The sequence below is a fragment of the Balaenoptera borealis genome (assembly GCF_965194805.1).
Source record: "Balaenoptera borealis genome assembly, chromosome: 20".
NCBI lineage: Eukaryota > Metazoa > Chordata > Mammalia > Artiodactyla > Balaenopteridae > Balaenoptera > Balaenoptera borealis.
The window spans coordinates 40,677,939-40,697,141 of NC_138879.1; the positions used below are offsets into that span (position 1 = coordinate 40,677,939).

A 19,203-nucleotide genomic window follows, 5' to 3' on the forward strand; every position below is an offset into this window, starting at 1 on the left:
GATATATCAAGAAAACACGAGGGTTTATTCCAGGAATGCAAGGATTCTTCAATATACGCAAATCAATCAACGTGATATATCATATTAACAAACTGAAGGAGAAAAACCATATGATCATCTCAATAGACGCAGAGAAAGCTGCAAAAGTTCGACAAAATTCAACACCCATTTATGATAAAAGCCCTGCAGAAAGTAGGCATAGAGGGAACTTTCCTCAACATAATAAAGGCCACATATGACAAACCCACAGCCAACGTTGTCCTCAATGGTGAAAAACTGAAACCATTTCCACTAAGATCAGGAACAAGACAAGGTTGCCCACTCTCACCACTATTATTCAACATAGTTTTGGAAGTGTTAGCCACAGCAATCAGAGAAGACAAAGAAATAAAAGGAATCCAAATCGGAAAAGAAGAAGTAAAGCTGTCACTGTTTGCAGATGACAAGATACTATACATAGAGAATCCTAAAGATGCTACCAGAAAACTACTAGAGCTAATCAATGAATTTGGTAAAGTAGCAGGATACAAAATTAATGCACAGAAATCTCTGGCATTCCTATATACTAATGATGAAAAATCTGAAAGTGAAATTAAGAAAACACTCCCATTTACCATTGCAACAAAAAGAATAAAATATCTAGGAATAAACCTACCTAAGGAGACAAAAGACCTGTATGCAGAAAATTATAGGACACTGATGAAAGAAATTAAAGATGATACAAATAGATGGAGAGATATACCATGTTCTTGGATTGGAAGAATCAACATTGTGAAAATGACTCTACTACCCAAAGCAATCTACAGATTCAATGCAATCCCTATCAAACTACCACTGGCATTTTTCACAGAACTAGAACAAAAAATTTCACAATTTGTATGGAAACACAAAAGACCCCGAATAGCCAAAGCAACCTTGAGAACGAAAAATGGAGCTGGAGGAATCAGGCTCCCTGACTTCAGACTATATTACAAAGCTACAGTAATCAAGACAGTTTGGTACTGGCACAAAAACAGAAATATAGATCAATGGAACAGGATAGAAAGCCCAGAGATAAACCCACACACATATGGTCACCTTATCTTTGATAAAGGAGGCAAGCATATACAGTGGAGAAAAGACAGCCTCTTCAATAAGTGGTGCTGGGAAAACTGGACAGGTACATGTAAAAGTGTGAAATTAGAACACTCCCTGACACCATACACAAAAATAAACTCAAAATGGATTAAAAACCTAAGTGTAAGGCCAGACACTATCAAACTCTTAGAGGAAAACATAGGCAGAACACTCTATGACATAAATCACAGCAAGATCCTTTTTGACCCAGCTCCTAGAGAAATGGAAATAAAAACACAAATGAACAAATGGGACCTAATGAAACTTAAAAGCCTTTGCACAGCAAAGGAAACCATAAACAAGACCAAAAGACAACCCTCAGAATGGGAGAAAATATTTGCAAATGAAGCAACTGACAAAGGATTAATCTCCAAGATTTACAAGCAGCTCATGCAGCTCAATAACAAAAAACAAACAACCCAATCCAAAAATGGGCAGAAGACCTAAATAGACATTTCTCCAAAGAAGATATACAGATGGCCAACAGACACATGAAAGAATGCTCAACATCATTAATCATTAGAGAAATGAAAATCAAAACTACAATGAGGTATCATCTCACACCGGTCAGAATGGCCATCATCAAAAAATCTAGAAACAATAAATGCTGGAGAGGGTGTGGAGAAAAGGGAACCCTCTTGCACTGTTGGTGGGAATGTAAATTGATACAGCCACTATGGAGAACAGTATGGAGGTTCCTTAAAAAACTAAAAATAGAACTACCATACGACCCAGCAATCCCACTACTGGGCATATACCCTGAGAAAACCATAATTCAAAAAGAGTCATGTACCACAATGTTCATTGCAGCTCTATTTACAATAGCCAGGACATGGAAGCAACCTAAGTGTCCATCATCGGATGAGTGGATAAAGAAGATGTGGCACATATATACAATGGAATATTACTCAGCCATAAAAAGAAATGAAATGGAGGTATTTGTAATGAGGCGGATGGAGTTAGAGTCTGTCATACAGAGTGAAGTAAGTCAGAAAGAGAAAAATACAGTATGCTAACACATATATATGGAATCTAAGGGGAAAAAAAAAAAGGTCATGAAGAACCTAGTGGCAAGACGGGAATAAAGACACAGACCTACTAGAGAATGGACTTGAGGATGGGGGAGGGGGAGGGGTGAGATGTGACAGGGCGAGAGAGTGTCATGGACATATATACACTACCAAATGTAAACTAGATAGCTAGTGGGAAGCAGCCACATAGCACAGGGAGATCAGCTCGGTGCTTTGGGACCACCTAGAGGGGTGGGATAGGGAGGGAGGGAGGGAGGGAGATGCAAGAGGGAAGAGATATGGGAATATATGTATATGTATAACTGATTCACTTTGTTATAAAGCAGAAACTAAGACACCATTGTAAAGCAATTATACTTCAATAATGATGTTTAAAAAAAAAAAGAAAAAGAAAACACGACATTTAAAACTGTAGGAAAATTTTTAAAATATTTATTTATTTACTTATTTGGCTGCACCAGATCTTAGTTGCAGCACGTGGGATCTTCAGTCTTCGTTGCAGCATGTGGGAACTTTAGTTGTGGCATGCAGGATCTTTAGTTGCAGCATGTGGGATCTAATTTCCTGACCAAGGATCGAACCCAGGCCCCCTGCACCGGGAGCATGGAGTCTTAGCCACTGGACTACCAGGGAAGTCCCTAAAACTGTAGGAAATTTCATGACGTTTTTGCTTGCCCTTGGCTCAACTTCTCCCTGGTGTGGCAAGGTCTTGTTCTGGAGGGGGTAGCAACTCAGTTCCCACTTCACTCCCTTGAAATGAAGGTGCCAGAACTGGCCTTATTTGCAGTGTTCTAACCTGCCTAATGCTGCCTGAGGGATTGGTCTCTCTATCACCTAATTCAGACTTAAGGTGGGGAAAAGTGACAGCCACTGCTCGTGAAATCTTCAAGGAGATTATAGACGTGCAGATACATGGGACAAAAGATTACAGTTGAAGACATAGAATAACTATCTAAAGCCTGGAGGAGGAGCTGGGGTGAGATTTTGGGGAAATGAAGGCATTCAAAAGCAACTGTGTCTATGGAGAAATTGGATAAAGCTCAAGGCAAGACTTATGATCAGAAAAGACCTGAGAAGACCTTAAGCTTTCACGTGAGGCTGATTCACTATGCTCAGACCATGCTCAGCTAATCAGTGAAGGACTGCCCTGGCACAGAGCCAGTCTGCAAAGACTGGGAGAGGTAGCTATTTTTTCAGATGCCCGATTTTCAACAAAAATTTGCAAGGCATACAAAGAAACAGGAAAACATGGCCTATGCAAAATAAGAAAGCCAAATGGCAGAACTTTTCCCTGAGGAAACCCAGATGTTAGACATACTAGATGAAGGCTTTAAAACAACTGTTTTCAGTATGCTCAAAGAGCTAAAGGAAAAAATGGACAAAGAACTAAATAAATCAGGAAAACAATATATGAACAAAATAAGAATATCAACAAAAATAATAGAAATTATAAAAAGAAGACAAATTCTGGAGCTGAGAATTACAGTAACTGAATTAAAAAAATACATAGAGGAATTCAACAGCAGATTTGAAAAGGCATAAGAAAAAAAATCAGTGAACTTTAAGACAGGACAATTGAAATTTTCCAGGTTGAAGAGCAGGAAAAAAAGAAGGAGGAAAAGCAAACAAAGACTTGGGGATTTGTGGGATACTATCAGGCCGACAAATATACACATTACAGGAGTCCATAAGGAGAAGAGAGATTATTAGAAGAAATAATGACTGAAAACTTCCTAAATTTGATGAAATATGTGAATCTACAGATCAAGAAGCTCAATAAACTCCCAAGTAGGATAAACCCAAAGAGATCCACACCAAGACATGTTATAATCAAACTGTCAGAAGCCAGAGGCAAAGTGAATCTTGAAAGCAGCAAGAGAGAAGCAATTCATTATGTCACAAGTGATCTTCAATAAGATTAACAGCCAGTTTCTCAGCAGAAACCTTGGAAGCTAGAAGGCAGTGGGATGATATATATTTAAAGTGTTAAAAGAAAAAAAGACTGTCAACTGAAAATTCTATATCTGGCAAAACTGTCTTTCAAAAATAAAGGAGGAATTAAGATATTCCCCAAACAAAAGCTGAGGGAATTTATTTCCAGTAGACCTGCCATAAAGGAAATGCTGAAGGGAATTCTTCAAGTTGAAATGAAAGAACAATAGACAGTAACTCTAAAAACAGTCATCGGTAAAGGAAAATACGTGAACAAATGCCACAAAAGTATTATTGTAATTTTGGTTTGTAACTATTTTTATTTTCTACAGGATTTGAAAGAAAAATGCATAAAAATTATAAATCTAAGTTAATAGTACTTAGTATATAAAGATACAATTTGTGACATCAATAACATAAACTGAGGGAGGGACGAGTTATAAAGAAGTAGAGTTTTTCTATGTGATTGAAGTTAAATTGGTATTAATTTAAGAACATTGTCATAATTTTAAAATGTTATATGTAATTTCTTTGGTAAACACACACAAAAATCTATAGAATATACACGAAAGGAAATGAGAAGGGGACTAAAACATGTCACTACAAAAATCAATTAAATTCACCAAGATAGGGACTTCCCTGGCAGACCAGTGGTTAAGACTCCACATTTTCACTACAGAGGGCATGGGTTGATCCCTGGTTGTGGAACTAGGATCCCGCATGCTGAGTGGAGCAGCCAAAAAAAAAAAAAGAAAATTCATTGAGATAGACCATATTCTGGGCCATAAAGCACACCTTAACAAATATAAAAGAAGAGAAATCATACAATGTCTGCTCAGATTACAATGGAATTAAACTAGAAATAAATGAAGATAACTAGGAAATCCCCAAATACATAGAATTTAAAGAATATACTTCAAAGCTACACATGAGTCAAAGAAGAAATCTCAAGAGAATTAAAAATTATTTTGAACTAAATGAAAATACAACTTATCAAAATTTGTGGGATGCAGCAAAAATAATGCTTAGAGAGAAATGTAGAGCATTGAATGTATATATTAAATAAGAAGAAGTATCTAAAATCAATAGTCTAAGTTCCCATGGAAGGAAACTAGAAAAAAAGCAGATTATATCCAAAGTAAGCAGAAGAAAAGAAATAATAAGAATTAGAACTGAAATCAGTGAAATTGAAAGCAGGAAATCAATAGAGAAAAGCAGCAAAACCAAAAGCTGGTTCTTTGAAAAGATTGGTATAATTGATAAGCCTGTAGCCAGGCTAAGAAGAAAAGAGAAAGGCTACAAATTACTAATATGAGAAATGAAAGAGGGGACATTGCTATAGGTCCCATGGATATTAAAAGAATAATCAAGTAATATTGTAAACAAATCTGTGCCCACAAATTTAATAACGTAGATGAAATGGACCAATTCCTTGAAAGACACAATGTGTCAAAATTCACATGAAAAGAAATAGGCAATCTAAATAGGCCTATATCTATTAAATAAATTGAATCAACAATAAGAAACCTTCCAAAAGAGAAAGCACCAGGCCTAGATGGGTTCATTGGTGAATTCTACCAGACATTAAGGAAGAAATTATACCAATTTTCTACAATCTCTTTCAGAGGATAGAAGCAGGGGGAATATTTCCTAATTCAGTCTCTGAAGCCAGTATTACCCTAATGCTAAAACCAGAAAACAACATTACAAGAAGACTACAGATGAATATCTCTCATGAACATAGATGCAAAAATCCTCAACAAAATATTAGAAAGTTGAATCCAACAATGTACAAAAATAATTATACATACCATGACTAAGTGGGATTAATGCCAGGTGTGCAAGGCTGGTTCAACATTTGAAAACTGATCAGTGTAATCCATTACATCAATAGGCTAACAAAGACGAATCACATGATCATATCAATAGATGCAGGAAAAACATTTACCAAATTCCAAGACCCATTTATGATAAAAACTCTCTGCAAACTAGGAATAGAGAGGAACTTCCTCAACTCGATAAAGAACATTTACAAAAAACCTATAGCTAACATCATACTTAATGGTGAGAAACTTGAACCTTTCCCACTAAGATTAAGTTGAGGTAAATCTATCTCCTCTCACTACTTCTTTTCAACAGTGTATTGGATGTCCTTGCTAAAATAATACAAGAAAAGAGAATAAAAGTATACAGATTGGGAAGGAAGAAATAAAACTGAATTTGTTCACAGATGACATAATCATCTATGTAGAAAATTAAAAGAATCAATAATAAAACAAAAACAAAAACTACTGGAACTATAAACAATTTTAGCAAGGTTTCAGGATACAAGGTTAATATACAAAAGCCAATCATTGTCCTGCATACCAGCAATGAACAAGTGGAATTTGACATTAAAAACAGTACCATTTACAATAGCACCACCCAAAATGAAATATTTAGGTATAAATCTAAAAAAAAAGTGAAAGATATATACAAGGAAAACCACAACACTGATGAAAGAAATCAAAGTAGAGCTAAATAAATGGAGAGATATTCCATATTTGTGAATAGGCTTAATATTGTCAAGATGTCAGTTCTTCCCAACTTGATCTACAAGATTCAATGCAATCCCAATCAAAATCCCAGCAAGTTATTTTGTAGACATCAACAAATTGATTCCATAGTTTATATGGAGAGGAAAACAAAACAAGCCAAAACCTCAAATAGCCAACACAATATTGAAGGAGAAGAACAAAGTTGGAGGACTGACACTCCCCAACCTCAAGAAAGTACTTTAACTTCAATGAAGCTACAGTGATTAAGCCAGCATGGTACTGATGAAAGAATAGAAATAGATCAGTGGAACAGAATAGAGAACCCAGAAATAGACCCTCATAAATATGTCAGCTGATCTTTGACAAATGAGCAAAGGCAATACAATGGAGCAAAATAGTCTTTTCAACCAATGGTGCTGGAACTACTGGGCATCCACATGGAAAATTTTTTTAAAAAAAGGAATCTAGACACAGGACTTCTGTGGTGGCACAGTGGTTAAGAATCCACCTGCCAATGCAGGGGACACGGGTTCCATCCCTGGTCCAGGAAGATCCCACATGCCGCAGAGCAACTAAGCCCGTGCACCACAACTACTGAGCCTGCACTCCAGAGCCTGCAAGCCACAACTACTGAGCCTGCGTGAGGCAACTACTGAGCCCACGTGCCACAACTACTGAAGCCCTCGTGCTCTAGGGCCTGTGTGCTGCAACTACTGAAGCCCGTGCACCTAGAGCCCGTGCTCTGCAACAAGAGAAGCCACCACAATGAGAAGCCTGTGCACCACAACAAAGAGTAGCCCTTGCTCACCGCAATTAGAGAAAGCCCGCGTGCAGCAATGAAGACCCAACGCAGCCAAAAAAAAAAAAAAGAATCTAGACACAGACCTTACACGTTTCACAAACATTAACTCAAAATGGATCACAGACATAAATGTAAACTTCAAAACAATAAAACTCCTAGAAAATAATGTAGGAGAAAACCTCAGTGACCTTGGGTATAGCAATGACTTTTTAGGTACAACACCAAGGGCATGGTCTATGAAATAAAGAATTGATAAACTGGACTTCATTAAAATTAAAAACTTCTGCTATGAAAAGACAATGTCAAGAGAATGAGGCATAGACTAGGAGAAAGAGATAAAAAGAAAGACATTTGCAAAAGACATAGCTGATAACGTTTTTTTATCCAAAATATGCAAAGAACACTTAAAACTCAACAATAAGAAAACAAACAACTCTATTTTTAAACGAGCTAAAAAATCTTAACAAGCATTCACCAAAGAAGATATACAGGTGGCAAATAAGCATATGAAAAGATGATCCACACCATATGTCATCAGGGAAATGCAAATTAAAACAACAAGATTGGGCTTCCCTGGTGGCGCAGTGGTTGAGAGTCTGCCTGCTAGTGCGGGGGATGTGGGTTCGAGCCCTGGTCTGGGAGGATCCCGCATGCCGCGGAGCGGCTGGGCCCGTGTGCCACGGCTGCTGAGCCTGCGCGTCTGGGGCCTGTGCTCCGCAACTAGAGAGGCTGCGGTGGTGGGGGGCCTGCGCACCGCGATGAAGGGTGGCCCCAGCTTGCTGCAACTGGAGGGGGCCCTAGCACAGAAACGAAGACCCAACATAGCAATCAATCAATCAATCTTTAAAAAAAAAACAAGATTCCACCCCACATCTATTAGAATGGCTAAATTCCAGAACACCGACAACACCAAATGTTGGAAGGATGTGAAGTAACAGGAATTCTTATTCATTGCTGATCGGAATGTAAAATGGCACGGCTACTTTGGAAGACAGTTTGGCAATTTCTTACAAAACTAAACATACTCTTACCATACAATCCAGCAATTTTGATCTTTGGTATTTATCCAAAGGAATTGAAATTTTATATCTTCACAAAAACCTGCGCATGGATGTTTTAGCAGCTCTATTCATAAGTGTCCAAACTGGGAAACAACCAAGATATCCTTCAGTAGGTGAATGAATAAATAAACTGTGGTGTATTCAGGCAGTGGAACATTATTCAGTGTTAAAAATAAGTGAGCTATCAAGGCATGAAAAGACACAGAGGAACCTTAAATGCATATTACTAAGTGAATGAAGCCAATTTGAAAAGGCTATACACTGTATGATTCCAACTATATGACTTTCTGGGAATGGCAATACCAAGAAGACAGTAAAAAGATCAGTGGTTGTTGGGGATTTAGGGCTGCAGAGAGAAGACTAGCTGGAGCACAGAGGATTTTTAGGGCAGTGAAAATGCTCTGTATGATAGTTTAATGATGAATTCATTGTACAACCCACAGAATGGGAGAAAATATTTGCAAACAATGCAACTGACAAGGGATTAACTCCCAAAGTATACAAACAGCTTATACAACTCAATATCAAAAAAACAACCCCATCAGAAAACTGGGCAGGAGACCTAAATAGACATTTCTCCAAAGAAGACATACAGATGGCCAACAGGTATATGAAAAGATGCTCAACATCACTAATTATTAGAGAAATGCAAATCAAAACCACAATGAGGTATCACCTCACACTGGTCAGATTGGCCATCAAATGCTGGAGAGGGTGTGGAGAAAAAGGAACCCTCATACACTGTTACTGGGAATGTAAATTGGTGCAGCAACTATGGAGAACAGTATGGAGGTTCCTTAAAAAACAAAGAATGAGGACCAGGAGAAGATGGCAGAAGAGTAAGACGCGGAGATCACCTTCCTCCCCACAGATACATCAGAAAAAACAAAGAATAGTGTTACCATATGATCCAGCAATCCCACTCCTGGGCATATATCCAGAGAAAACTGTAATTCAAAAAGATACATGCACCCTAGTGTTCATAGCAACACTATTTACAATAGCCAAGACATGGAAGCAACCTAAATGTCCATCAACAGGTGAATGGATAAAGATGTGGTGTATATATATATATATATATATATATATATATATATATATATATATAGAATATTACTCGGCCATAAAAAGGAATGAAGTAATGCCATTTGCAGCAGCATGGATGGAACTAGAGATTATCATACTAAGTGAAGTAAGTCAGACAGATAAAGATAAATATCATATGATATCACTTATATGTGGAATATTTAAAAATGATACAAATGAACTTATTTACAAAGCAGCAATAGACTCACAGACATAGAAGACAAATTTATGGTTACCAAAGGGGAAAGGCAGGGAGAGCAATAAATTAGGAGTTTAGGATTAACGTATACATACATATACACACATAACATATATATAAAATAGATAACCAACAAAGGCCTACTGTATAGCACAGGAAACTATATTCAATGTCTTGTAATAACCCATAATGAAAAAAGAATAGATTTATATATATATCTGAATCACTTTACTGTTCACCTGAAAGTAACACAGCATTGTAAATCAACTATACTTCAATTAGAGAGAAAGAAAGAAAGAAAGAAAGAAAGAAAGAAAGAGAGAAAATTGCAAAAAAAAGCAGAAGGATAACTGGATGAATGTAAGTTAAAGGATTTCATTCAATGCTTCAATAAAATAATAAAGCCACAGTATATTCTTAAAAAAAAAGAGGAAATTAGGGACAAAAGACTATAACACATGCAGAAAGCATACAACAAAATGGCGATTATAAGTCTTTCTCTATCAGTAATTACTTTCAATGTAAATAGATTACCCTATCCGATCAAAAGACATAGATGAACAGAACAGATTTTTTAAAACTAGGATCCATCTATATGCTGTTTACAAAAGACTCACTTTAGATCTAAGGACACACATAAGTTGAAAGTGAAAGATGGAAAAAGTTGTTCCATGCAAATAGTAACCAAAAGAGAGCAGAGGTGGTTACGCTAATATCAGCTAAATGGACTTTAAGTCAAAAACAGTTATAAGAGAGAAAGAAGGACATCATATAATGATAAAAGAATCAATTAACCAAAAAGATGTAACAATTATAAACATGTATGCACCAAACATCAGAGCTTCTAAATATATATGAAGCAAACATTGATAGAATACTAGAAAGAAATAGACAGCTGTACATTAATAGTTGGAGTCTTAAATATCCCACTTTAAATAATGGATAGAACAATCAGACAGAAGATCAATAAGGAATTAGAAGATTTGAACAACACTGTAAACGAATTGGATCTAACAGACATATGCAAAACACTCCACCCAAAGATAGCAGAATATATATTCTTCTTGAGTGCACATGGAACATTCTCTGGGATAGACCACATGTTAGGTCACAAAACAAGTGTCAGCAAATTCTAAAGATCAAAATTATACAAACTATCTTTTCTGATCACAGTGTAATTAAACTAGAAATCAAGAACAGAAGGAAAACTAGAAAAATTACAAATATGTAGAAATTAAATAGCACATTTTTGAACAATAAATGGGTTAAAGAAGAAATCACAAGGGAAATTGAAAAATATCTTGAGACAAATGAAAATAAATACACAACATAATAAAACTTAAGGAATGCAGCAAAGGCAGTACTATAGTTTATAGTGGTAAATGCCTACATTAAAAAAGAAAAAAGATCTCAAATCAACAGCATAATTTTATACCTTAAACTAGAAAAAGAAGAACAAACAAAACTCAGTGTTAGCAAAAGGAAGGAGATAATAAAGATGAGAGCAGAAGAAATGAAATAGAGAATAGAAAAACAATAGGAAAAAAAAACAATGAAACAGGTTTTTTTCTTTAAAGCTTTTAAAAAAAATTTATTTATTTTTTGGCTGTGTTGGATCTTTGTTGCTGTACGTGGGCTTTCTCTAGTTGTGGCGAGCAGGAGCTACGCTTCGTTGCGGTGTGCAGGCTTCTCATTGTGCGGAGCACGGCCTCTAGGCATGTGGGCTTCAGTAGTTGTGGCTCGCGGGCTCTAGAGCACAGGCTCAGTAGTTGTGGCACACGGGCTTAGTTGCTCCGTGGCATGTGGGATCTTCCAGGACCGGGGCTCAAACCCGTGTCCCCTGAATTGGCAGGTGGATTCTTAACCAATGTGCCACCAGGGAAGCCCAAACTGAGTTTTTTTAATCAACAAAATTGACAAACCTTTACCTATATTGATGAAGAAAAGAAAACCCCTCAAATAACTAAAATAAAAAATGAAAGAACGGACATTAATACCAATTTTACAGAAATAAAAGGGATTATAAGAGAGTACTATGAACAAATGTACACTAGCAAATTGGATAACCGAGAGGAAATGGACAAATTCCTAGAAACACACCTACCAAGAGTGAATTAGGAAGAAATGGAAAACCTGAATCAACCTATAACTAGTAAGAAGATTGAATCAGTAACCAAAAACCTTCTGAAAAAGAAAATCCCTGGACCAGATGGCTTCACTGGTGAATTCTACCTGGGCAAATAATTTTTTTGTGGGGCCTCTGTCAATAAAAATAATTTAAGTCAACTAAAATCAGAACGTTAGCACCATTCTGGCAATCCAGTCTCAATCCTGCGAAAGAAATAGTTTCAGCCAGTGAGGTGATCCACTTACCAGGTGTCTTAGTTTGTTCATGCTGCTATAACAAAATATCATAGATTGGGTGGCTTATAAGCAACAGAGTTTGTTTCTTACAGTTATGGAAGCTGGGAAGTCCAGATTAAGGTGCAGCAGATTTGGTGTCTGGTGAGGACCACTTCTTGTTTCATAGATGACTGTCTTTTCTCTGTCCTCACAAGGTGGAAGGGGCCAGGCAGCTCTCTGGGGAATCTTTTATAAGGATACTTATCCTATTTGTGAGGGTTCCACCGTTGTGACCTAATCACATCCCAAAGGCCCTATCTCCAAACACCATCACACTGGGGATTAGGTTTCAACATGTTAATTTTGGGGGCACATAAACATTCAACTTATAGCACGAGGCTATTCTCCAGAACCAGGATCCAGCCATGAGATCCCAGGACAACACGTTGGTATGAGTCCCAGGGCTCCTTGGGTAAAGGGCCATTGAGCACTGAAAAGGGAAGAAATGGGGACCTGGACCCATAGAGTGTTGTCCAGGCTTGGGCACCTTTCCAGGATGACACTGCTGGCCCTGGCTGGTCCCAGGCACTGGAAGGGCTCAGAAAATTTCATGGAAGACATTCCAGAGCAGGAAGAGTGCTCTGCACCCGCCGAGGTTCAGAGTCCATGGCAGGAACGAGGCCCCAGGCCTTTCCTCCTTGTGTCCTAAACGATTAGGGGCCCCCACCAGATTTCCTGTAGTTTGAAAACAACCACTCTAAACACTTCAGTACTCTGTTTCTAAAGATTTCTCTAGATCTATGGTGAGATTAGGGCCCAGCATGAATACAAAGTTCTGTGGGAGCCCTGAGAAGAGGATAGACATGGGACTTCCAGAAAGGATGAGAGGAGTTTTCAGGTGACGAAAGTGGAAGAGGGCAAAGGCACAGAGGCCCCAAGTTTCACGGGGGGGTGGTGACTACTCTGGGGCATTTGGAGTGGTGACATTTATTGAACACTTAGTCTAGGCCCTGTAATTTGCTAAGTGTTCTGTGGAATATATTGTTGCTTTTTTCCCTCTGTATGGAATGGTCATGATCGACAAAGGAATTCTCTTGGTTTAACCCCAACTGTCCAAATCATCTGGAGCCCCAAAGTTCCTGTTGCTGTCTTAGTCAGCTCTGGCTGCTATTATAAAAATATCATAGACTGGCTGGCTTATAAACAACAGAAACTTATTTCTCACAGTTCTGGAGGCTGGGCAGTCCAAGATCAAGGTGCCAGTGTGGTCAGGTTCTAATGAGGGTCCTCTCCTGGTTGTAGACTTTTCATTGTATCTTCACATAGTAGAGAGCAGAGAAGGAAGGCAACCTCTCCTGAGGTTCTTACAAGGGCATTAATCTTACTGATGAGTGCTCGGCCCTTATGACCTCATCTGATCCTAATTACCCCCCAAAGGCCCCACTTCCTCATACCATCATGTCGTAGGGGAGGGTTTCAACATATGAATTTTGAAGGGACACAAACATTCAATCCATACAGTTGTTTACATATGATCAGAAGTTTATAGAGACTGAGGTGTATCCACAGCCTACAGCTGAGTCTCTGCAGGATACTGGTCCAGCAGTGGACAGGAGTATTCTGACCCTCTTTGTATCCTTTCCCAGTGTAGTGATCACTACCTGTGATGAACTCTTCTCTCAGCTGTCTCTAGGCCATCTATAACAAAGCCGTAATCCCAGTAGACCTTAAAGGGACAGGGTTAATGGATTTGGGATACTTATACTTAAAGCAGATGTTTTTGTATATAAGAATTTTACCTCATTGAAAATATATGGATATCTGATAGAAAAAGGGTACAGTGACTTGGCCCACCTTGCTTAAGATCAATGGCCAAAATTTATGAATCTAACTCATCCTTGCAGGAAGGAAAAATTATTAAAATGGCATATTGCTAGATGTCTTTAGACTCCAACTGAGAGTTTTCCCAAGGGATTCCCCAATAAAAGAAGATAATTAAGATAAAGTTGAAATTATTTTAAAAAATAAAAGTATATGTAATATATAAAACTAAAATTTGGTTCACTGAGATCAGAAACATAGATAGGCTCCCCTCAGGGGCTTATTTAAGAAAAGAAGAGAGAAACAAGTTTTATAATATTAGGGATTAGAAAGGAGATATAAACACAGATAAAAATTAGATTAAAACAATTAGAAGAGGATCATATAAAACTATGGCAAAAAATTGGAAAATTTTACAGGAGTAGAAATTATTATCATCTTACCATCATTATCATTATCATCAGTTCAAAATATGTCCCCAAAGCCTATTTTATATCTGTATCCTTATCATGGCATCCAGTGGAATATAGGATAAAACAAAATAAAGAATTTTGCTGGGTTTGCCTCACAATACACAATTTGCTATCTCTTTTGCTCAGGTCCTATTTTAAACGGCTCTGTCTGTTTTACAGAAAAGAATTTCTGCTTGGAAATTGAATGGCTTCTAGGAAAATGACCATCCGTGTTGTTTTGGACGCTAACTATGCTGAGCTGGTTCTAGATGTGGGAAAAGTCACTTTCGGGGAGAAGAATAGAAAAAAAATGAAAGATTGTCAACTGAGAAGAAAGCAGAATGAAAACGTCTCACAATCTGTGGTTGCTTTGCTGAATTCTGGAGGGGGCGTGTGCAGGGCTGAAATTGAGAATGAAAACTATAGTTATGAAAAAGATGGAATAGGATTAGATTTGGAAAATTCTTTTGCCAGTATTGTTTCGTTTGTTTCTAAATACTTAGACTTTATGCAGCAAGGTAAATATTTTCTGATTTTTGTCAAATCGTGGAGCTCAGAAACCTCTGGGTTGAGGATTGCCACCTTGAGCTCCAATTTGTACAAAAGAGATATAACCTCTGTAAAAGTAATGAATGCTACCGCTGCACTGGAATTCCTCAAAGACAGGTTAGAAACTGGAGAGGGATTTTCTTTAATACCTAAATCACCTCCAAAGAGGTACCATTTTGATGTACAAGAAGAAAGTAGCATGAAGGCCTTGGCTGCTGACTTTTTTAATAGGATGCAACTCAGGTACGGAGAAAAACTCACCTTTACTGAATCCACACATGTTGAAATGAAAGACTACTCAACAGAAAAGCTGTTACAACGCATTAAAGAGATTCTCCCTCAATACGTTTCTGCATTTGCAAATACTCATGGGGGCTATTTGTTTATTGGTTTAAGTGAAGAAAAACAAGAAGTAACTGGCTTTAAAGCAGAGAAGAGTGACCTTGACAAGATAGAAAAAGAAATAGAACAATGCATTAGCAAGTTTCCTGTCTATCATTTCTGTATAGAGAAGAAGAAGATAAATTATTCATGCAAATTCCTTGAAGTATATGATGAAGGAAGTCTTTGTGGATATGTCTGTGCGCTCAAAATAGAGCTATTCTGTTGTGCGGTGTTTGCCAAAAAGCCGAATTCCTGGCATGTGAAAGATAATCAAGTGATGCAGCTGACCGTGGAGGAATGGGGCCAATTAATGCTGGATCCTGAACCAAGTGAGGAAGGGGGATTAGAAATAAGGGTATATTTGGCTGGGGTGGTAAGGCTTTTTTTTTCTCTTGGATTTGGGGCAACATCAATAGTCCTCAAATTTCAACACCTAATTTACTAATCTCTGGTGGTTACACTCATAGTTCACTCTCTCTACCCACTTAGAAGGTAACTATTCCATACAGAAAGCACACTACCTCCTCTCTGTAGCACTGCCTGGTATAAAGATCCAATTAACACTGTTTTTCTTCCCTGTCACTTCTACTCACTTTCAAGGAGAGCCTGTGAATTCCTTCTCCCTTTTCCTTCTGAGCTCGGTTTCAGTAACTGACCACTTCTCTCTCTCAGGAACACTTGCCTCTTTTATTTACTTGCTCCTTCATCTTTCTTTACACCTTTCCATTTATTTCCCTTAGAACCTCTTCCCTCTTCCTCTGCTGTCTCTTCCGTTTGTGAATCAACGTGTAACCCTAAATTGGACTGATAAGAAAAGGATAGTGTTGGTATTTCATCTGATTTTTGGAAAAGAAAAGCCTCCAATGAAATTAGACCAGCACTAGCAAGCTTCTTCCTTGGAATCTGCACAAAATTCAGCTCTCCTTCACTAGCCATCATGTCTTCTAATTTTAATTGCTTTTAAAATGAACCCAATTATATGGTGATGTATTCAATTACTATTAATGCATTTTCCTATTAGTATTCAATATAGTGTGTTTCAGCAGCCTCAAGGAATAAATTTATAACTTACGTTTGACTTGGGAATCTAACCACGATATCTAACAATATTTCTATTGGAAAAATGGGGTCATTTCTAAGCAGACTTTTGATATACTAAGCATTTTGTTGATATACTAAGCATTTAGTTGTGACAAATTGAGAAAGTGATTTTTGTTTTTTAAGATTTTTCCAGGTTATTTGAAGAGATGAACCTTCAACAAAGTATGTTATCACCTATACCCCTAGATTGGCCTCTGTATAAATATAAGAATTTGGAAAGTCAGGAGCAGAGATATCACCTTACAGGTAATTTAATTCTGGTTTCTTTGGACTTGGTGTGTGTGTTTTCAAACCTTCTCTTCACATCAGTTCTATCTTGAAACTTATCATCAAAGTATATTCTGGCATTCAGGGGAATGCTTTGGTGTTTTTATCATTGAACATGTCAAAATCCAGTTTTTCAGGTTTTGATTAGACTTTTCTTGGTGTAATAGGAACTCCTTTAATTGGAAGTAAGAGAACCCCAACTCAATTTAGTTTAAACAAAAAGGAAGTACATCATGTTGCTGGGAAATCTAGATTGAGACCCAGCTTCATACATTCAGTTACTGAAGAAAGGCCACCAGTACTCAGAATCTCTGATTTATCTGTTTTCGTTATTACTTTTTATGGACAACATGTCATTTTCTGCCATATAAACAGTGTTACCTTGAATATTCTTTTCAGTCTTCTGGTGCATAGTTGCAAGAGTTTCTCCTGGGTCCACACCTAGGAGTAGAATTGCTAGGTCAGGAAGTATGTGAATATTCAAGCAATAAGATAATGCCAGATTGTTTTTTGAAGTAACTGAGTCACTTTACTCCCAACAACAATATGTTACAAATGCCACGTCTTCTCCAGTTGTCAAACTTCTCTTCATCTTTCTTCTCATCCTCCTTCTTCCTTCACTGAAATAGGTGTAAAATAATATCTCTCTGTGTCTACATTTTCCTGGTTATTAATTTGGTTGAGCATATCTTCATATACTTCCTGGCCATATGTATTTTATCACCTATGAAAGGCCTATTCTGTCTTTTGCCCATTTTTCTATTAGGCTTTTGTCTTTTTCTTACTGATGTGTAGGAGATTCTAGAATCCAAATCCTCTTTTGGTCATAGGTATTACACATTACAGAGATCTTCTCCAAGTTTGTGGCTTTAGTTTTCTCTTTTCTTAAGGCATATTATGGTAATTAGTAGTTTGATATTTTAATATAGTCAAAGTTACCATATTTTAATTTTCTGGTTTAATGCTCTTTGTGCCTTGTGTAAGAGATCATTCTCTACCTTAAGGTTAGAAAGATATTTCCCTTCATTTTCTTCTAAAAGTTTTAGGGTTTTGCACTTGACGTTTAACATTTAAATCCTTGATCCATCTCAGTGGTGATGCAAGAGTACTATTTCATTTTGTTCCTTATGGATGGCCACATTACCCAGCTCCAATTACTGAATAGTTCCCACTTTCACCCACTGATCTGCCATGCCACCTCCAGCATATTACTAAGTATACGTATAGCCATATTTCTAGAATCCCTATTATGTTCTCTTGGTCAATTTGTCTGTCCCTGCATCCACTATACTGTCCTAATATTGTAATATTATATTAAGTACTTGGCAGGGTAAGCCACCTTACTTTTATTCTTTTTCTTTGAGACTGTCTTGGTGATTTTAAATCATTTAATATATTATACAAATTTTAGAATCTGCTTAAGTGCCACAAAAAACCCTTTAAGGATTTTGATTGCAGTTACATTGAATAGGTAGATTTGTGACATATTTACATCAATTGCTCTTTGTACAGTTGAACATAGGAAATCTCTCCATTTGTTTGTATCTTCTTTAATGTCTTTAAAGTTTTATAAGTTTCTGTGTATAAGTTTTGTACTTTTTTTGTTACGTTTATTACTAGGTTTTTTTTTGTAATTTATTTTATTTTATTTATTTTATTTTTGGCTGTGTTGGGTCTTCGTTGCTGCGCGCGGGCTTTCTCTAGTTGCAGCAAGTGGGGGCTACTCTTTGTCGCAGTACGTGGGCTTCTCATTGCGGTGGCTTCTCTTGTTGCACAGCATGGGTTCTAGGCGCGCAGGCTTCAGTAGTTGTGGCACGCTGGCTCTGTATTTGTGGCTCGTGGGCTCTAGAGCGCAGGCTCAGTAGTTGTGGCACACGGGCTTAGTTGTTCCATGGCATGTGGGATCTTCCTGGACCAGGGGTCAAACCTGTATCCCCTGCATTGGCAGGCAGATTCTTAATCACTGTGCCACCAGGGAAGCCCTATTACTAGGCTTTTAAAAATTTTTTGTTGCTGTAATTGTAATTGATGTCTTTTTTTTTTTCTTTTTCGGCTGCGCTGTGCAGCTTGCGGGATCTTAGTTCCCTGACCTGGGATTGAACCTGCGCCCTCGGCAGTGAAAGTGCGGAGTCCTACCCACTGGACTGCCAGAGAATTCCCGATGTTTTTCTTTAAAAGTTACATTTTCTTATTGTTTGTTGCTGGTGTGTAGAAATGCAATCAATTTTATATATTGAGTTCATGCTACCTTGTTAAAATTTATTTTAAATAATTTGTCCATAGATTCTTTTTATGTTCTTTATAAACAATTATACTGATTATGTTTTCCTAATGTTTTTAATTTTTTTACTTTATCCTTTTTTTTTTTTTTTGGTATCCCTAGTACTCATTTATCTTATAGCTAGAAATTTGTTCCTTTTGACTGCCTTTATCCAATTCCTCCTCCCCTTACCCCCTGCCTCTGGTAACCACAAATCTGACCTCTTTTTCTATGAGTTTGTTTGTTGTTTTTGAACTATAAT

The 19,203-nt window shown here is 37.4% G+C and overlaps 2 protein-coding genes across 5 annotated transcripts in view; both read left to right on the forward strand.

Moving 5' to 3' along the window:
* The window catches only part of HEATR9 (HEAT repeat containing 9), a 324,842-nt gene extending 319,562 nt beyond the window's left edge, over window positions 1-5,280 (forward strand). The window contains exon 16 of the mRNA XM_082374013.1: window positions 5,121-5,280. The gene's annotated coding sequence lies outside the window, so the exon portion shown is untranslated. The remainder of the gene's footprint in view (window positions 1-5,120) is intronic.
* Window positions 5,281-14,585: 9,305 nt separating this feature from the next.
* Window positions 14,586-19,203, forward strand: part of SLFN12 (schlafen family member 12) — a gene marked incomplete at its 5' end in the record, with an annotated part of 31,100 nt that continues 26,482 nt past the window's right edge. For all 4 annotated transcript variants that reach the window (XR_014238764.1, XM_082373953.1, XM_082373952.1 and 1 more), the window contains 2 exons: window positions 14,586-15,642; window positions 16,538-16,660. Coding sequence is in view for 3 of the 4 variants with exons in the window: in XM_082373953.1 (XP_082230079.1) it covers window positions 14,586-15,642; window positions 16,538-16,660 (1,180 nt within the window). The remainder of the gene's footprint in view (window positions 15,643-16,537; window positions 16,661-19,203) is intronic.